This window comes from Salmo salar, chromosome 06 (genome assembly GCF_965601325.2).
Source record: "Salmo salar chromosome 06, fSalSal1, whole genome shotgun sequence".
In the NCBI taxonomy this organism is placed as follows: Eukaryota; Metazoa; Chordata; class Actinopteri; order Salmoniformes; family Salmonidae; genus Salmo; species Salmo salar.
In genome coordinates this window covers 19,400,803-19,421,673 of record NC_138296.1, presented here as the reverse complement: position 1 = coordinate 19,421,673, position 20,871 = coordinate 19,400,803, and the positions used below count along the sequence as shown (strand labels likewise).

The 20,871-nt window shown below is 44.2% G+C and overlaps 1 protein-coding gene across 3 annotated transcripts in view; it reads left to right on the top strand.

Moving 5' to 3' along the window:
- The window catches only part of LOC106606419 (ubiquitin carboxyl-terminal hydrolase 22), a 101,282-nt gene that overhangs the window by 31,146 nt on the left and 49,265 nt on the right, over window positions 1–20,871 (top strand). For 2 of the 3 annotated variants that reach the window (XM_045719856.2, XM_045719855.2), the window contains 2 exons: window positions 12,784–12,916; window positions 15,531–15,644. In XM_045719856.2, the coding sequence (XP_045575812.2) occupies window positions 12,784–12,916; window positions 15,531–15,644 (247 nt within the window). The remainder of the gene's footprint in view (window positions 1–12,783; window positions 12,917–15,530; window positions 15,645–20,871) is intronic. The other variant, XM_045719857.2, reaches the window with a different exon arrangement.

The following is a 20,871-nucleotide window of genomic DNA, read 5'->3' as shown; positions in this document are numbered from 1 at the left end:
GACCATTTAATTGGTAAACTACATGGTAATGTAAAATTTGCATTTTCTAGTGATCCAATACGTAATATAGTACACTTAACATAATTTGGTTTTAATCCAGAAAGGATAGCAAAAGTATCTAGATCCTCTGAGGCCGTGGAGAGACTCTAATTGTGGTTTTAAAAGAAAACATGAATCATCGGCGTACAATGACACCTTTGTTTTTAAGCCACGGATTTCTAATCCCTTAATATTATTGTTTGATCTAATCTTAACAGCTAACATTTCAATGGCAATAATAAATAAATATGCCGATAGTGGACAACCTTGTTTTACTCCTCTAGATTGTTTCAAACTTTCAGAGATGCAGCCATTATTTACTATTTTACACCTAGGGTTACTATACATAACTTTAACCCATTTTATAAGAGATTCCCCAAAATTGAAATATTCTTGCCATTTATCTATAAACTCCAGTCGTACTTTATCAAAAGCCTTTCCAAATCAGCTATGAAAACCAGGCCTGGTATCCCCGATATTTCATAGTATTCTATTGTTTCCAGTACTTGTCTTATATTATCTCCAATGTATCGTCCATGTAAAAAACCTGTCTGATTAAGATGAATAATATCTGACAATACTTTTTTAATTCAATGCGCCAACCATTTGCTAGGATTTTTGCATCACAACACTGAAGTGTAAGAGGTCTCCAATTTTTTTAAATGGACTGGATTTTTATATATACAGTGGGGGGGAAAAGTATTTCATCCCCTGCTGATTTTGTACGTTTGCCCACTTACAAAGAAATGATCAGTCTATAATTTTAATAGTAGGTTTATTTGAACAGTGAGAGACAGAATAACAACAAAAAATCCAGAAAAAATTATTCGCATTTTAATGTGGGAAATAAGTATTTGACCCCTCTGCAAAACATGACTTAGTACTTGGTGGCAAAACCCGTGTTGGCAATCACAGAGGTCAGACGTTTCCTGTAGTTGGCCACCAGGTTTGCACACATCTCAGGAGGGATTTTGTCCCACTCCTCTTTGCAGATCTTCTCCAAGTCATTAAGGTTTCGAGGCTGACGTTTGGCAACTCGAACCTTCAGCTCCCTCCACAGATTTTCTATGGGATTAAGGTCTGGAGACTGGCTAGGCCACTCCAGGACCTTAATGTGCTTCTTCGTGAGCCACTCCTTTGTTGCCTTGGCCGTGTGTTTTGGGTCATTGTCATGCTGGAATACCCATCCACGACCCATTTTCAATGCCCTGGCTGAGGGAAGGAGGTTCTCACCCAAGATTTGATGGTACATGGCCCCGTCCATCGTCCCTTTGATGTGGTGAAGTTGTCCTGTCTCCTTAGCAGAAAAACACCCCCAAAGCATAATGTTTGCACCTCCATGTTTGACGGTGGCGATGGTGTTCTTGGGGTCATAGGCAGCATTCCTCCTCCTCCAAACACAGCGAGTTGAGTTGATGTCAAAGAGCTCCATTTTGGTCTCATCTGACCACAACACTTTCACCAGTTGTCCTCTGAGTCATTCAGATGTTCATTGGCAAAATTCAGACGGGCATGTATATGTATTCTTGAGCAGGGGGACCTTGCGGGCGCTGCTGGATTTCAGTCCTTCACGGCGTAGTGTGTTACCAATTGTTTTCTTGGTGACTATTGTCCCAGCTGCCTTGAGATCATTGACAAGATCCTCCCGTGTAGTTCTGGGCTGATTCCTCACCGTTCTCATGATCATTGCAACTCCACGAGGTGAGATCTTGCATGGAGCCCCAGGCCGAGGGATATTGACATTTCTTTTGTGTTTCTTCCATTTGCGAATAATCGCACCAAATGTTGTCACCTTCTCACCAAGCTGCTTGGCGATGGTCTTGTTGCCCATTCCAGCCTTGTGTAGGTCTACAATCTTGTCCCTGACAACCTTGGAGAGCTCTTTGGTCTTGGCCATGGTGGAGAGTTTGGAATCTGATTGATTGCTTCTGTGGACAGGTGTCTTTTTTACAGGTAACAAGCTGTGGTTAGGAGCACTCCCTTTAAGAGTGCGCTCCTAATCTCAGCTCGTTACCTGTATAAAAGACACCTGGGAGCCAGAAATCTTTCTGATTGAGAGGGGGTCAAATACTTATTTCCCACATTAAAATGCAAATCAATTTATAACATTTTTGACATGCGTTTTTCTGGATTTTTGTTGTTGTTATTCTGTCTCTCCCTGTTCAAATAATCCTACCATTAAATTATAGACGGATCCTTTCTTTGTCAGTGGGCAAACGTACAAAATCAGCAGGGGATCAAATACTTTTTTCCCCCCACTGTACCATTTGGGTCCTGTTTCAGTAATAATGATATCGGACCTTCTTGTTGGGTGTCTGATAATCTACCATTTATATAGGAGTGGTTAAAACATGCTAATAATGGTCCTTTGAGTATATCAAAAACAGTTTTGTATACTTCCACTGGTATGCCATCCAGCCCTGGAATTTTCCCATCATTAAAGGCCCCAATTGCATCAAGCAGTTCCTCCTCTGTAATTTGGCCTTCACATGAGTCTTTCTGTACAGATGTTAATTTTACATTATTATTAGGGAAAAAAATCCATACAATTAGTTTCAGTTAGTGGAGATGGAGGAGCCTGAAACGAAAACATATTCTATTTAGTTAATATTGCCTGCTAACATGAATTTCTTATAACTAGAGAAATTGTGTCACTTCTCTTGTGTTCCGTGCAAGCAGTCAGGGTATATGCAGCAGTTTGGGCCGCCTGGCTCATTGCGAACTGTGTGAAGTCCATTTATTCCTAACAAAGGCCGTAATTAATTTGCCAGAATTGTACATAATTATGACATAACATTGAAGGTTGTACAATGTAACAGCAATATTTAGACTTAGGGATGCCATCCGTTAGATAAAATACGGAACGGTTCTGTATTTCACTGAAAGAATAAACATTTTGTTTTCAAAATGATAGTTTCCGGATTCGACCATTTTAATGACCAAAGGCTCGTATTTCTGTGTGTTATTATGTTATAATTAAGTCTATGATTTGATAGAGCAGTCTGATTGAGCGATGGTAGGCACCAGCAGGCTCGTAAGCATTCATTCAAAAAGCAATTTTGTGTGTTTGCCAGCAGCTCTTCGCAATGCTTCAAGCATTGTGCTGTTTATGACTTCAAGCCTATCAACTCCCCAGATTAGGCTCGTGTAACCGATGTGAAATGGCTAGCTAGTTTGCGGGGTGCGCGCTAATAGCATTTCAAATGTCACTCCCTCTGAGACTTGGCGTAGTTGTTCCCCTTGCTCAGCATGGGTAACGCTGCTTCGAGGGTGGCTGTTGTCGATGTGTTCCTGGTTCGAGCCCAGGTAGGAGCGAGGAGAGGGACGGAAACTATACTGTTACACTGGCAATACTAAAGTGCCTATAAGAACATCCAATAGTCAAAGGTATATGAAATACAAATCGTATAAGGAGAAATAGTCCTATAATTCCTATAATAACTACAACCTAAAACTTCTTACCTGGGAATATTGAAGACTCATGTTAAAAGGAACCACCAGCTTTCATATGTTCTGAGCAAGGAACTTAAATGTTAGCTTTTTTACATGGCAAATATTGCACTTTTACTTTCTTCTCCAACACTTTGTTTTTGCATTATTTAAACCAAATTGAACATGTTTCATTATTTATTTGAGCCTAAATTGATTTTATTGATGTATTATTATTTTATTTATGTATTGATTATATTAAGTTAAAGTAAGTGTTACATTTACGTCATTTAGCAGACACTCTTATCCAGAGCGACTTACAAATTGGTGCATTACGTGTTCATTCAGTATTGTTGTAATTGTCATTATTACAAATACATTATAAAAATCGGCAGACTAATCGGTATCGGCTCTTTTTGGTCCTCCAATAATCGGTATCGGTGTTGAAAAATCGTAACCGCGCGACCTCTTATATGTGGCCTTGTGTTTTAGGTTATTTCCCTGCTGAAAGGTGAATTCCTCTACCAGTGTCTGGTGTAAAGCAGACTGAGGCAGGTTTTGCTCTAGGATTTTGCTTGTGTTTAGCCCTATCCATTTCTTTTTGGCCTGAAAAACGTCCCAGTATTTGCCGATGTCAAGCATACCTACAGTTGAAGTCGGAAGTTTATATACACCTTAGCCAAATACATTTAAACTCCGTTTTTCACAATTCCTGACATTTAATCCTAGTAAATATTCCCTGTTTTATGTCAGTTAGGATCACCACTTTATTGGTAGCATTGACTTTAAATTGTTTAACTTGGGTCAAACGTTTCGGGTAGCCTTCCACAAGCTAAGTGTTCCAACCTAAGTGTATGTAAACTTCCGACTTCAACTGTATACCATGATGCAGCACCCCCATGCTTGACAGTAAGGAGGCAGTTTGTCTCTTCAGTGATGTGTTGGCTTTGCATTTAGGCCAAAAATTGTATTCATTTATCATGTTTTTTTGCAGTATTAAGTGCTTTATTGGATACAAGATGCATGTTTTGTTATATTATTTAGTATATTTGTGTTCTTCTTTTCACTGTCATTTAGGTCATTATTGTGTTGTTGATCCATCCTCAGTTTTGTCCCATCACAGCCATTGAACACTGTTTTAAAATCCCCAATGGCCTCACTTATTTTTAGTTTACCTTTATTTAACTAGGCAAGTCAGTTAATAACAAATTCTTATTTTCAATGATGGCCTAGGAACAGTGGGTTAACTGCCTTGTTCTGGGGCAGAACGACAGATTTTTACCTTGTCAGCTTGGGGATTTGATCTTGCAACCTTCCAGTTACTAGTCCAACGCTCTAACCACTAGGCTACCTGCCGCCCTCGTGTGAACATCCCTGAGCGGTTTAATTCCTGTCCTGAAGCTCAGTTCAGAAGTACAAGTGTATCTTTGAGTTGTCTGGGTGCTTTAATACATAATGTAGAGCAGCATTCTTAACTAGACCAGGGATGGGAGCGGCCACCCTTTTGTAGGAACTCAGTCAAGACCTCCACTTACTGTTCAGAGTTAGAATAGAATAATACACAAGGTGACCTTTCTGAATGTGGTTGTGCATCAGTTTTCCTCTTGCTAAGTCAGTCACTGATAGTCACTGTCAGCTATTTTTTTTCCACTTTGACATAAGAGGTGTGTGTGTGTGTGTGTGTTGACAAAAAATGACAAATCTATTTTAATCCCACTTTGTAACACAATGACGTGAAGAAATACAAGGCGTCTGAATACTGAATATACACCCTTCATCACACACACATATATACACACATACATACACACGTCTGAACAGCAGCACATCACCAAACACCATTTGATCGTGGTAGCATCAAAGCAGCTCGTCTCCATGCTCAGCTCTGTGATGATGATGCTGCTGCTGCTTAGAGAGAACATGCTGCATAGTGTGGGTACACTCACCATTCTGTTTCATGTCTCTCCTGCTTCCACAGGGTGAGGTTGGCTGGAAGGTGTCTACATGGGGCCTGTTAAAGGCAGTAAGGTGTGTGTGTGTGTGTGTGTGTGTGTGTGTGTGTGTGTGTGTGTGTGTGTGTGTGTGTGTGTGTGTGTGGCAGGTTCAGACAGCAGAGGAACTGGACGGTAGTCGGGGGTGTAGTACTGTGGAATGGTAGAGAGATGGTTAGTCTATGCCACACGTCTTCCACGATGCTTCTCTGTCTCGTGCTGCTCAGTGAGCCTGGGGCCGACAGGCTAGGCTTTAGTCAGTCAAGGGGAAAGTAGAGCGAGGAGGGGAGGAAGGGAGACGTCACCTGACACAGCCCTGGCTTGCACCCTCAGGGGGTCCGTCAGAACAGCACTGGAGCATCAGCATCCACCCCCTCTTCCTCCTCAACCTCACCACTATTAAATATAGAAACGCAGAGGAGAGGACACAAGAGTAAATGTCTGTGAGGTTATGCGTGTCAGGGAGTCTATTTATGATGGTGTGTGTGTGTACGTGCACACCCGTGTGTGTGTGTCCATCTCCGGCAGAGCGGCTTATTGCATGTGAAACAGTGTGGTGAGTCACTGCTCTCATGGTCTGCTTCTACCCCCCCTGTTCACTAGCTGTGGGCCCTGCCTCTCTCCCAACAGTCTCTTCCCTTGCCCTGCCTGTCTCTTCCCTTGCCCTGCCTGTCTCTTCCCTTGCCCTGCCTGTCTCTTCCCTTGCCCTGCCTGTCTCTTCCCTTGCCCTGCCTGTCTCTTCCCTTGCCCTGCCTGTCTCTTCCCTTGCCCTGCCTGTCTCTTCCCTTGCCCTGCCTGTCTCTTCCCTTGCCCTGCCTGTCTCTTCCCTTGCCCTGCCTGTCTCTTCCCTTGCCCTGCCTGTCTCTTCCCTTGCCCTGCCTGTCTCTTCCCTTGCCCTGCCTGTCTCTTCCCTTGCCCTGCCTGTCTCTTCCCTTGCCCTGCCTGTCTCTTCCCTTGCCCTGCCTGTCTCTTCCCTTGCCCTGCCTGTCTCTTCCCTTGCCCTGCCTGTCTCTTCCCTTGCCCTGCCTGTCTCTTCCCTTGCCCTGCCTGTCTCTTCCCTTGCTCTGCCTGTCTCTCCCCTTGCCCCGCCTGTCTCCCCCTGCCTGTCTCCCCCTGCCCCGCCTGTCTCCCCCTGCCCCGCCTGTATCCCCTTGCCCCCCCTGCCCCGCCTGTATCCCCTTGCCCCGCCTGTATCCCCTTGCCCCGCCTGTATCCCCCTGCCCCGCCTGCCTGTCTGTCTCTCCCTGGGCCTGGAACCGATGGAGAGATGCAGTGAGACGCTCCCTCTGCTAGTACCTGTAAAACTCTTGTTCCAGTCATATGAGCTGCCTGATCTATAGCCCATCTAATAGGACATTAAAAGCCTCAGGAAGTTGGAGGGAGGGTTACTGCTGACACTGAGGAATAGTACAGGGTCTGGCTGGCAGGCTGCATGGGAACCAGAGTTTGTGAAATGGTGGGGGTAGAAATTGATTTTTACCCAGGGAAGAGGGCCCGAGGGTTGGGGTACAGGGGGGTGCGGTTGCAGCGTTGACAGGGGTAGCTGTGTTTTGACTGGAGCTCTGGTGCAATGCAGAAAGTTAGGAGGGGTGCTGGAAGGCATCAACAGCAGCATCTCTCTTGAAGAGCTGAGGGGGAGGGTCTGGAGCACAGAGCTAATGATAATGAGGTGTAGGAGGGACTGTCTTTAGAGCACTAGCCTGCCTTGTCTGTCTACTTATGATCACAATCACACTTCCTGCATCCTTCCTCTCTCTCTTCTCTTTTTCTCTCATCTCTGCTTCTTTCTCACTCTCGTTCATATAAGCCTAAATCTAACGTCTGCCTTTCAGCCTCATTCTACTCTCCATCTCTTGCTCATGTCATTGAGTGTGGTGGTAATGGCTGTGTCTAGCCCAGGGCTCTCCAACCCTGTTCCTGGAGAGTTACAGTCCAGTAGGTTTTAACTCCAACCCTGTTCCTGGAGAGCTACAGTCCAGTAGGTTTTAACTCCAACCCTGTTCCTGGAGAGTTACAGTCCAGTAGGTTTTAACTCCAGCCCTGTTCCTGGAGAGTTACAGTCCAGTAGGTTTTAACTCCAACCCTGTTCCTGGAGAGTTACAGTCCAGTAGGTTTTAACTCCAATGCTAATCTAGCACACCTGATTCTATTAATTAGCTGGTTGATAAACTGAATCAAGTTGGAGGTAAAACCTACAGGAGGGTAGCTCTCCAGGAACAGGGTTGGAGGGCCCTGACTAGCCTGTCTGTGTTATCAGGCTCCAGTCTGAATGTGATTCTCCTGCGCCTGCCACTATTAGACCCCGCCCCCCTCCATTAGATCCCATTCATCCCAGTGTGTTAAGCCCCGCCCACGCCAGACTGAATGAAAACACAGCTTAGTGTTTGTGGCCCTGAATGTCCAGCTTACTGCACCATCATCAATCCTCCCCGGGCTCCTAATGCCGTGCAACAACATAGACGTGCGTGTCTGTGTCCTATTTCAGTGATATGATGATATAACTGCAATCTTATATCATAACCGTGTAGGTGGACAATAGCCTAGTCTTCTCTCACAGTGTATCTGGTCCTTCTATGATGAGGTGTTTGTAGTGGCTGCAGCCTGCCAGCAGCATTACTCTGAGCTCTGTGGAGATGACATGGGAGGAAAATCAGACTGGCATAGCTGTCAGTGCAGCTCTTTTCCTGACACTCCCCCTGCAGGCCAGAACTGCACGCTGCAGCTTTTTCACCATGCTGTCCGATGGCACCCGGTGATCTGCCTGTCACTGGAGTCAGTGTTTCCCAAAGATAGATTTTCTTACTTGTGAGGGAGCAAAGCATTGTGAAGCAACATCCAGTGATGCAAACAACATTCAAGCAAAACCAACAAATGCTCCAATTTGTGTGCGGTGGGGAGCCATAGCGAGACCGCTAAATGACTAAGTTATAGCAGGGGAAACAAGCTGCCTCATCAATGCCACATTGGCAGACAGATAGAAAGCCAGTAAATGCACTGGCATTACACTGTGGCCTGTCTCTGAGTCATGAGTCTGTTTCTCACAGTGACTGTTTCCTTGGGTCCCCTCTCCTAACCAGTCACACTGTTTCATAGCGATATAATGTGGAGGAAGTGAAACTGAGACCGGGCTGGATCTTTTATGACCCCTTTACAATGGTTCTCCATGTTGTCGTAATGGTGTCGGGTTGTTTCATTGTGTTGCTGTTCGTCAGGTAGCCTACCTTTTTGTGTGGTGTTCCTTGCTCTAGGCCTAATACCTTGGCTTGTGTGTGTGTGTCAGTGAGCGTCATGTCAGTGGTTACTGTGTTCTTACTATCTCTTACTCACATTTCTAGAAACATGGTTGAAATGGACACTGAACTGCAGATTTTAGTCTTTAATGTTTCTCCTGCTCTATTCCACCTTTCTTTCCTCCCCCTCTCCCTCCCTCTGCCCAGCAGGTGATGTAGTGACACCTGTTTCCTGATGGCTTTTATTAGAGCTCTCTTTCTGTCACCTCTCCTTTCTGTCGCTCTTTGACTCTCCTCTCTCCCCCTTATCTCGCCTCTGTCCATCTTTCCTCTCTCCATCTCTCCCACTCTCTCTGCTGCTCTTTCTCTCATTTCTCCATCCCTCCTCTCCATCTCTCCCACTCTCTCTGCTGCTCTTTCTCTCATTTCTCCATCCCACTCTCTATCTCTCCCACTCTCGCCACAGCATCAGGGCGATAGGACTGTCTTCGGTCAGAGCAGCATCAGGGCTGTAGGACTGTCTTCGGTCAGAGCAGCATCAGGGCTGTGGGACTGTCTTCGGTCAGAGCAGCATCAGGGCTGTGGGACTGTCTTCGGTCAGAGCAGCATCAGGGCTGTGGGACTGTCTTCGGTCAGAGCAGCATCAGGGCTATGGGACTGTCTTCGGTCATCAGAGCAGCATCAGGGCTATGGGACTGTCTTCGGTCATCAGAGCAGCATCAGGGCTATGGGACTGTCTTCGGTCATCAGAGCAGCACCAGGGCTATGGGACTGTCTTCGGTCATCAGAGCAGCACCAGGGCTATGGGACTGTCTTCGGGCATCAGAGCAGCACCAGGGCTATGGGACTGTCTTCGGGCATCAGAGCAGCACCAGGGCTATGGGACTGTCTTCGGTCATCAGAGCAGCACCAGGGCTGTGGGACTGTCTTCGGGCATCAGAGCAGCACCAGGGCTATGGGACTGTCTTCGGGCATCAGAGCAGCACCAGGGCTATGGGACTGTCTTCGGGCATCAGAGCAGCACCAGGGCTATGGGACTGTCTTCGGGCATCAGAGCAGCACCAGGGCTGTGGGACTGTCTTCGGTCATCAGAGCAGCACCAGGGCTGTGGGACTGTCTTCGGGCATCAGAGCAGCACCAGGGCTATGGGACTGTCTTCGGGCATCAGAGCAGCACCAGGGCTGTGGGACTGTCTTCGGTCATCAGAGCAGCACCAGGGCTGTGTCTCCTCTCTGTCTTTCCTCAGTTGATGTCTTTCTCTCCCCTTTTCTCTTTCCCTCCCATGTTTTCTCTCTCTGCTGTCAGAGAAAACTCCAGAATGTTTGTTCGTACAGCACATCTCTACTCTAACACATCTTCACTCTCTCCGTCTTTCTCTCTCTGTCTGTGTCACTCGCTGGCTTGCTCTCTCTCTCTCTCACACACACACACACACAACCCCCCCTCACTTCACCATGTCCTCCTCTCCCTGTGGCCTCAGGCCCTGCAGAGCTCAGTGTTGCAGGTCCACTAAAGACAAGGCATTCTAATGGTTCTATAAATCCCTCGGTCGTCTCTGAGGCTCTGCGTCACACTCACACACTCCAGCTGCTGTCAGTGTGTCAAAGATGCTTTCTCCCACCATGCATGAATCCAATCAGGAGCATGGTGTGCTCTGTAGAAAAGCATAGTGTCTGCTTTTATATATTGGACCACATGGGGTTTCTCAAAGGGGCCCAACCATCACTACTCTGTCTGCCTTCATCTTAGGGCTGTTACGGTGACTGTATTACCGTTATACCGGCGGTCACGAGCCATGACCGCAGTCAAATTACACATAAACGTTTAGTCATGGTAACTAGGCTTTTCCAAAGCTGCGCTCTGATGCTGCCGATGGTCATCAGTAGTCTACCAAACTTGCTAACTGCCAGTCGCTAGGGGCCTGGTACTCAGCGTTCTGTTGTCCCTCTAATCACTCTGACATCAATGCAATCCAAAATCAAATCAAACACATCATGAGAGCCCATGTTGCACATTTCTATAGGCTATTCAAATGATGTGAGAAAACAGAGTTTTGATGGTCTCTTAAAAAGAGGATCCATTCAGCTTTCTATAGGCTAGGCCTACTTTTATTTATTTCTCAACATTCCTAACTCCCCCCCTAGCTCCAGTTGTGACAGGTACATAATGGTCCATTCTAAATCACATCTCATTTCACACACAGGCCTATATTATGTAGTATATGTAAAGATGAGATTTGCTTGAGCATAGTCTGATGGGTGACAATAGTATCACTTGAGAATGATGTATTGTCATCATGAATGATACCCAGCGTGTGCAATCAAAGGCATGAAACACAGCATGACTTTCTTTTTTCAGACTTTTTCAAATCATTGTAGCACACATCCTGTAGCCTAGCCCATAAGCCTATATGTTTTGATAAGGTTTGTATCACAACTGAAGTTGGCAAAAAACCCGTATGCCCAGGAGCCCTGGAACCCGATTGGAGAGCAGATAGCCTACAGAGCCTAGTGAAACATCTTCTTATAAGCCCAGTCATTTGGTGTGAAAACAGAGTTTTTACTGGTCGTTATTTAGAAGAGGATCCCAGCTTTCTCATGCTGCTGTACTGCTATACTGATGTACTGCTGTACTGATGTACTGCTATACTGATGTACTGCTATACTGATGTACTGCTATACTGATGTACTGCTGTACTGATGTACTGCTTACTGATGTACTGCTTACTGATGTACTGCTGTACTGATGTACTGCTATACTGATGTACTGCTGTACTGCTGTACTGTGTACTGCTGTACTGCTGTACTGCTGTACTGCTGTACTGCTATACTGATGTACTGCTATATGATGTACTGCTATACTGATGTACTGCTATACTGATGTACTGCTGTATTTATTGCTAAAATGAAGCACATTAATCCACTTTACAACTGGTGTAGCCTACGAGGCATACATCGGCACCGCGCGAGTTTCAAGTTTGGGGAAGCTAATTTTCACCATAATGCTCCCTTATAATAAAGCATTCCATGCATCATCACATTTGTAAACTTATGTACGATAACCTACTATTGGTAATGTGATGAGTAGATTGGATAGTAATTTAAGCTAATAAAATAACTAAACCGTTGTATGCATAAAGAGTGTTCAGTGCATGGCTGAGCACGTGTAGGGTAGAGTAGACCTAGGCTGTATCAGATACACTTCTTCATTCTTTACATGAGAAAAATGTGCTCTTTTCATAAACTCATTTCATTCATTTCTACTACACTTTATATGACTGGAGACGTTAGCAGAATCTTTTTTAATATGTCAAATTACAAGGTAGCCTACTCTGCTGACAGACACAGATCAATAAAACCAACGTTGTCCATGTAATAGGTCTACCAGGAGAGACACAATACAATATGACGAGGAAATTATTGTCCAAAAACTAACTTTTTTAAGTAACACTGAACCCCCCCCCCCTAATGACAATGAAAATACATTAGTCTTTTCATTGTCTTCTCTCTACAGCATTAACCATTTGCTTTCCAAACTATGTTTTCCCGTGATTGTATTTTGAAATATTACAATATGCCTGGCTTGGCCTTTTCACAGACAGTCGCAACCAAACAATAATCTGCCCAAATTGCCCCTGCTGCCTTTCTTTCCGATTGTAGGCAATATATTTTAAATATATATATTTCTAAATAACCTATTGATCCTCTGTCGCCAAATCATGCTATAGTTGATTATTTAGAATTATTACATGTATTTCTGTATAGAAAGGATTAGGCTAAATAGGCTATATCATTTTGGCAGTTCATTTGACTGTAAAGAAAGCTTCCCCTAGCCTTATGGACACGCCGCCTATGCTTGAATATTACAAACCTAACCGCACATAACATCCATTTTCTATTTGAGTGCAGGCTACGATGACATATATTTTTTTCAATGTTCAGAAGATGTCAATGTATATTCCTTCTTTATTCTGACACCTCTCTCTCTCTCTCAACCCCTTCTCTCTCCATCCCCTCCCTTTCCTCCCCCCTCTCTTGTCACCTTCCCTTCCATCCTTCTCTCTCCCCTCTTTGTCTCTCTCTCGCCCCCTGCAGGCCAAGTCATGTATCTGTCACATGTGCGGCGCCCACCTGAACCGGCTCCACTCCTGTCTCTCCTGCGTCTTCTTCGGCTGCTTCACCAAGAAACACATCCACGAGCACGCCAAAAACAAACGCCACAACCTAGGTAAAATGTGCACGTGCTAGCTTATGTTGTCATGTCTATTATCTCTCACACACACACACACACACACACACACACACACACACACACACACACACACACACACACACACACACACACACACACACACACACACAGGCAGATTCAGGCCTCTCTCTGCCTGAGAGAACTGTCCTTTCCAGAGACATTGAGCAGAGCCCGTCCTTCTCCGTAGCATTAACGTTCTACTGGGAGCCAGTACTTAGTCTCAGGCAGACAAATATCCTTCTCTAAGCCTGTCTGTTCCCCAGTCAGCTCTGTGGGAGGGTAGACATGTTTAATCCTCAACCACATAGACTATGAATGACCCTGTGATTCTTACATGGTAATTATCAAAGTCTAAGTCTCTGTTTTCTATTTAGTGCACTACATTTGACCGGGGTCCACAGGGCTCTGCTAAGAAGTAGTGCACTGTGAAGGGAACGGGGTGCCATTTGGGACGCTGGCGTAGAAATACTTCCCATCACAGATCCATTGGAATTTCCATTTTATTATATTTCTATGGTAATTATGGGTCTATATACAGTACTAATAAGTAAAAGGAGGTAATTGCTGTGGTTGTGATATTGTCTGAGGAGAATGGTGACCGATGAATGAGAGGGTGGTAATGCTAGGGTAATCTGTTAGGGTGTGATAGAGGTTAGCAGGTCCTTCTGGGGGGAGCGGTGTCACAGTAAGGTTTTGATGTGTATACACACACACACACACACACACACACACACACACACACACACCTGAGCTGTGTCTGTTGTTCAGGCGGGTGTCACAGTAAGGTTTTGATCTAGACACACACACACACACACACACACACACACACACACCTGAGCTGTTTCTGTTGTTCAGGGTGGTGTCACAGTAAGGTTTTGATCTAGACACCCACACTCTGAGACACACACACACACACACACACACACACAAATACACTGAGCCGTGTGGGTCGCTCCTGTCATCACGCCCCACCCCAGCCCCCCAGACTACCACCACAGTGTTAATTAGGTCAGGGCTTTCCACAGTAGCACACTCTCACTCACTGTGCCATTGTACCGTTCATCAAATGAACCCCTGACTCCCAGCTGTTCCTCTGGATTCCTTCACTTCCTTCATCATCCTCCTCCTCTGTCTGTCTGCCAGATTTATTTTTAACTTCCTCTGTGGTGTTGTACACAGAACTCTCTCCTTTTCTCTGGTTCCATGGTTACCACATCAGTCAAGGCCTTTCTCAGTGCATGCCTGTTGTCATTGGACACAGAGATGATGAGCTTCTTCTAGCTAGCTCCTCTCTCATCTTATGGACACACACACATAACGCCCCATTTATATTTTCTGTATAAATCTTAAGGCCTATCCATCAATTGTCCCTTTTCACTCTCCTGGATCCTCCTAGTTATGAGACAAACCTTTTAGTATCAAAATGTGCAAGGGGTTCTATTTGACTGTCCCTGAGTTGCATGTTTCGTCACAATATTGTTTTGAACGTTTGTTTTGGACTGATGCCCGGCTGAGCATTCTTGTCAATGCTCTGATAACTATTACAGTGGCTTGGAAATACTATGACATTCAATAGGAGGCAAGTAATTAGTAAAATAACCTTTTTTGTCATCATTTTGATGTTGCCAGATTGATTTTAGATGCAGTATAACTAGCCAAGATTGAGGGGAGGCCACCGGATTTTAGCTAGCTAATGTTATCGTTGCTAGTTATTTTTGACACACTTTTCTAGCTTATTTGATTTATTTTTATTCAACTAGGCAAGTCAGTTAAGAATATATTCTTATTTAAATGACGGACTACCGGCGTACAGTGAGTTTAACTGCCTTGTTCAGGGGAAGAACGACAGATTTTTACCTTGTCAGCTCGGGGATTCGATCCAGCAACCAGCGATCCAGTTACTGGCCCAACGCTCTAACCACTAGGCTTCCTGCCGCCCCTAATGACAACGTTGCCATCTGGCTAAAGTAAATTCGACGACATGATAATGTTGGCAAAGTAGTTTCCTACTAAATATTTGACTACTTTAGCAATGTCATCGTATTTCCAGGCACTATAGTGTAATTTAGATGAAATGGTAGTTCACCTCAGTCTTTCTGAACGGACGCTATCAACACTTTATGGCACCACTATGGCGCCCGCCGGCAGAGGGCGGCTTGAGAACCTTCATAACAGTAGCATGACGTGACGGAGGTGCAACCTTTGAATAAATAGGTTGTCACGGCAACAGAAGAACCCAGGTATTGTTACCATGGTGTTGGAGAACATAGGCTAGTGGAAAAAGCAGGGGAGGTAGATGTGATGGACATGCAAGCACACACAGTCCCACAAAAAAACATACTCTGTGACACACACACACACCTTCCCTACGTGATAGTTCTCTAATTCTCCAATGCAAGCAGCAATGACATGGAACGACACAAGGCTCAAATCAATAAAGGAGTGGAACACACAGAAAGTGCTTGTCTTCACACTGGCCACATCAATGACGAGGTTCGACGTGCAATAAACACAAGCTGTTGTTTTGTAGGAAATATCTATTCCTAATGGTTGTATATTCCTTCTTTCTCTCTCGCTCTCTCCCTTCCAGCAATAGACTTATTATATGGTGGAATATATTGTTTTGTGTGTCAAGACTACATATACGACAAAGAGATGGAACAGATTGCCAAAGAAGAACAGAAGAAAGCCTGGAAATTGCAAGGTACAGTGTTGCTGGTCTCCAGCAGCTCAGGAAACGCTACTTTCCTGTGTCTGTTTTATCTCTGCCCCCCCCCCCCCCCCAAGTCAATAATTGATTTATTCCTTCATGTATTTTAACCTTTTATTTATTTAACCACTTTCTGATACAGATCACAATGTGTGGAGCTATGATAAACTGCATCCAGTGATTTTAAAGTTGTGGCAGCTGCATTCACATATACTATATATACAAAAGTATGTGGACAGTCCTTCAAATTAGTGGATTCGGCTATTTCAGCCACACCCGTTGGTGACAGGTGTATAAAATCGAGCACACAGCCATGCGATCTCCATAGACGAACATTGGCAGTAGAATGGCCTTACTCAAGAGCTCAGTGACTTTCACCATAATAGGATGTCACCTTTCCTATAAGTAGTTTGTCACTTTTCTGCCCTGCTAGAGCTGCCCTGGTCAACTGTAAGTGATGTTATTGTGAAGTGGAAACAACTAGGAGCAACAACGGCTCAGCCGCGAAGTGGCTCAACGGTCACGCTGAGTGCAAAAGCATGTAGCGTGTGAAAATCGTCTGTGGTTGCAACACTCACTAACGAGTTCCAACCTGCCTCTGGAAGCAAGTCGGGACAACTGTTCGTTGGGAGTTTCATGAAATGGGTTTCCATGGCCGAGCAGCCGCACACAAGCCTAAGATCACCATACGCAATGCCAAGCATTGGCTTCACCATCTGGAAGTCTGGACGAATCTGGGTCTGGTGGATGCCAGGAGAATGCTACCTACCCGAATGCGTAGTGCCAACTATAAAGTTTGGTGGAGGAGGAATGATGGTCTGGGGCTGTTTTTCATGGTTCGTGCTAGGCCCCTTAGTTCCAGTGAAGGGAAATCTTAATGCTACGGTATACAATTACATTCTTGACGATTCTGTGCTTCCAACTTTGTGTCAACAGTTTGGGGAAGGCCTTTTCCTGATTCAGCATGACAGTGCCCCCGTGCACAAAGCAAAGTCCATACAGAAATGGTTTGTTGAGATTGGTGTGGAAGAACTTGACTGGCCTGCACAGAGCCCTGACCTCAAGCCCATTGAACACCTTTGGGATGAATTGGAACACCGACTGTGAGCCAGGCCTAATCGCCAAACATCAGTGCCCGACCTCACTAATGCTCTTGTGGCTGAATGGAAGCAAGTCCCTGCAGAAGCCTTCCCAGAAGAGTGGAGGCTGTTATAGCAGCAAAGGGGTGACCAACTCCGTATTAATGCTCATGATTTTGGAATGAGATGTTCAACGAGCAGGTGTCCGTATACTTTTGGTCATGTATTGGTACAATCATTTGTTTAAATGATTTTAACATATCGGACCATGGCAGGCATATAGCCTATACATGGTCCATATTAACAGGTATGCTATTAGCAGTCAGAATTATCACTTGTAGCCCAACTGATGCAGCATAGTGGCTATAAATACATAGGCTGAAGCATTGGTTGGCGATCTGCGTTTACCCTATTGAGCTAATCATTAGCTAGATCCCAAATGTTATCTTTTATCTAGTTAGGATCCTATTGATGAATTAAACAAAGTGAATATAATGTAGGCCTACCTGTTAGGGTAACTTGGGGTCAACCGCCATCTTGTGTGACACTGCCTGTACCTCTCACAGAAACCACTTCATGTCACCATGAATCTGTGTCATTACAATTGAAAGGATTTTGAAGTAGGGTGGTGTTTTACCCCAAGTTAGATGATCTGTGTTACATTGAACTCCACTCTCCTCTATGCACTCACAGCAAATTGCAAAGCGGTAACATTCTTAATCATGGTATTGCTAAAAACTCTGGGTTTAAAAAGATGCAGTTCGCACATATTTAAGAGTTGAGAAATAAATAAAGTAGGACTGGAAAGCTGGGATCCTCCGGGGCGGCAGGTAGTGGTTAGAGCGTTGGACTAGTTAACCGAAAAGTTGCTGGATCAAATCCCCAAGCTGACGAGGTAAAAATCTGTCATTCTGCCCCTGAACAAGGCAGTTAAGCCACTTTTCTTAGGCCATCATTGTTATAAAATAACTAGTTATAAAATAAACAAAGCTATCAAAAGTGTTGTTTTCCCTGCGATTGCAAGACTTGTGCATTGACTGCTTGTCAGACGGCATGTTTCCTTCTCAATGTCACTCAACTTGAAAATGCCTCGAGAGTAATATTTCTCTGGCATAGAACATGCAACAACAAGCCGACTAGGTAACTAGATAAATCTGACTCTCCCAGAGTAGAATACGTTTTCTATTCATTACTAGTTTTGTTTGCAGAGGAAAAGTAAATGTGGACTGTTCTAGCATCTTCAAAGTCGCCCTTAGCAGAAATATATTTTTTTCATGATCCATATTTGTGGGCCGTGGCATCAGTGATTTTGTCGTGGCGCAGCAACCACCTATAAATGACTGCAGTGGAAATACTGGCACAGTGTCATCAGCATAAAAGTGTAGCTTCCAGTTGTTCACTAAGGAATCAATATGGTTAATATACAATGTGAGTAGTGCTACTGGCCCTGGAATGAAGCCCTGAGGTATAGCTGAGGCGTGCCACTGGACTTTCCTTAGGTTCAGGTTTGAAAAGAAACTCCAGCACACTGGTGATCTACATGCTCCACAGATTTAATGGATCTTTGTACCAATGTTTTGGTCTCAATAGACCATTGTTTCCCCACTGGTGGCCCTTGGGTAGTAAGAACAATTACTGTAAAACACCAGCAAATCAGCTCCAAGTGATTTTAATTTAGAAAATCTGTTTCCAAATATTCCAACTCATAATAGACACATGATCGTTTACAAATGTTCAAGGTTTGAAATGATTGTTTTAGTCAAATATGATATCTGTTTGGGCTTCTTGCAGTCAGTCTGCAGTCTCCATTATTTTTGTCATTATGTTCTGGCCCCCAACCATTCGCTCAAGAACAAATTGTCCCGTGGGCCAAATCTAGTGAATGATCCCTGCAATAGACCTCCATCATAGCCTGGTCCCAGATCTATTTGCCAACTCTTATGGTCACTGGTGTGACAATTACCATAGGAGTTGGCAGGACAGCACAAACCAGCCCAACCTCACATTCATTTCGCGCATATATGTACAAAATGTATTTCAGCAGATTTCGTGCGTTTTTGTGCATTTTTGTGTGGTTCAAATCGTGCGAAAAGACACGAATTTAACCAGTAGGCGACACACAAGCATTTGCAACAACCATAGACGCGATAGCCTGAATTTCATTCTTTATTTATTTTATGTTATGAATATATAGATATTTTGTATTTTTTTTAATCCCTAGTAAAACATTGTAGTTGTATGCCTATATGTACTGTTTTCGATTTTTCTGAATAGACTTTTCAGTATAGAATGAATGTAAGCAATGCATGATGGCGAATGGTGTTTTATTCCGTTGTAGTTCCATGTATTTCTTACAAAAAACAAACATGTAAACCATTTTTATTTCACGAGAATGTAACTGAAAATACAATAGCAGCCTTGTCATTGTCCATCAATACCAAAACCTTTTTTTTTTCATATAACATTTTTGGGAAACGTATGCAGTCATTGTAGTCTTAAATTTTGTTGGCCAACCAAAATTACCAAAACGGTAACCCGTACTAAGTCTAGGGTGGAATTGTACTATGAGCTGGCTGAGTGTAAATACATGGCTCTGAGTGTAAGCACCTTTTCACTAGAAACTTTCTTGTGTTCAAATTACCGTCAGTGCGAAATAGCTAGAAAGCTTTCGTATTTCAACTTGACTGCACCTACGGTTATGAGAACGATAAATCAAGTGCAATACCTGCGTCGACCTGTGACGAGCAGCAAAACACCAGAAAGCTTCCAGCCTACCGGAAAGTTACAAGAAGAACAAGAATGGTTACCTCATCCGGTCATGTGACATTTGTTGTTTATAGATTTTTTGCCCACAGCAGATGTCTAGACCGTGGCAGCCCAACCTCACATTCAATTCGCGCATATATGTACAAAACAAAATGTAAAAAAAAAAGTATTCGCTATATGTCTGTATTTGATTTGATATAATGTGGAATGGTTTTATTTCATTTTTTTCTCATTTCTTTGGAATCCCTCTGGCTGTTATGTTTATATGTTGCTACGTGGTCCTTGAATGAGCTATCGGACAGAAACGTTGGGGTCCGTCTCTATGGGCCGAGGCGGTTTCAATGCACCTAGTCTTGTGACTGTGGGACATTTCTAAATGTCGCCATTTTCGTGATGTTAAAATGAATTAAAAATATTGCAAATGTACGAGGCTGTTTCTCGGTCTGAGAACCATCTAGAGCCACATAACTCACCATGCACTATCGACTTGAGCTCTAGAACAGGTTTCTAAAGTTTCAGAGCTCTAGGTCTGACGGTTCCTTGACAGTTGAACAAAAGTAACTATTGCGGGCACTGTGTGTCTCTAGGCCCCACACTGTGTCACTCCATCCTTGCTGTGTGTATTATTTTTTCTTGCAAATCTGATGGGATAAATGACTGATTTACAGTTGATGAGGGTTACCTAGTCACACATATGAAGTTTTGAAATGATCTGAATTTTTTTAACCCTTTGAAACAGCCCCTGTGACCCATATTTAAGGAACTTCCGGTTGGCACTGGAAGCTATAAGTTTACACATATACTGATTGGGGTATGCTCTTACATAATCCTGAGATTAAAGTCTCTATGTTAAGAATTGACTTATCCACACAGGGTTGAATGCAGTGCTTTTCACAATCTGCAGGCTGGTTATATCAAAACACCTTTAGGGTGTTTTTAACAACTTCCGGTTGCTCCAGGAAGCTTAGAATCGACACAGGTAGACCTCATGGTGGCCTGATGGATAGTCATCAAAGACAGGTTCATAAGACATTCATAACCCACATAGGCTTCAGGTTGAATTTAGGGGAATAGGCAATGTATTCCTATGGGGAGAAAAGTCATTGCAAACTGTTTGATGTTAACACCTTCTTTTCACTGCTAAGGGTTAATGCCACATGGTCAAGGTTTGCACAGATCAGGAGGACCTCGAGAACATACCTGAGGTCGAATTGTGCTTCTAACCCTAACGGTTCTCTCGCTGTCACCCAAAAGCACTTGAAATTTAGAGCCAGGCTTAATTTTGGGCCTACTTTTTTTCACGGTTGCTGCTCTCAGAGCAAGCTACAGTCAAGCGGGGCGTCTCGTTGAACTCGGCACGGCCTAGAGACTATAGT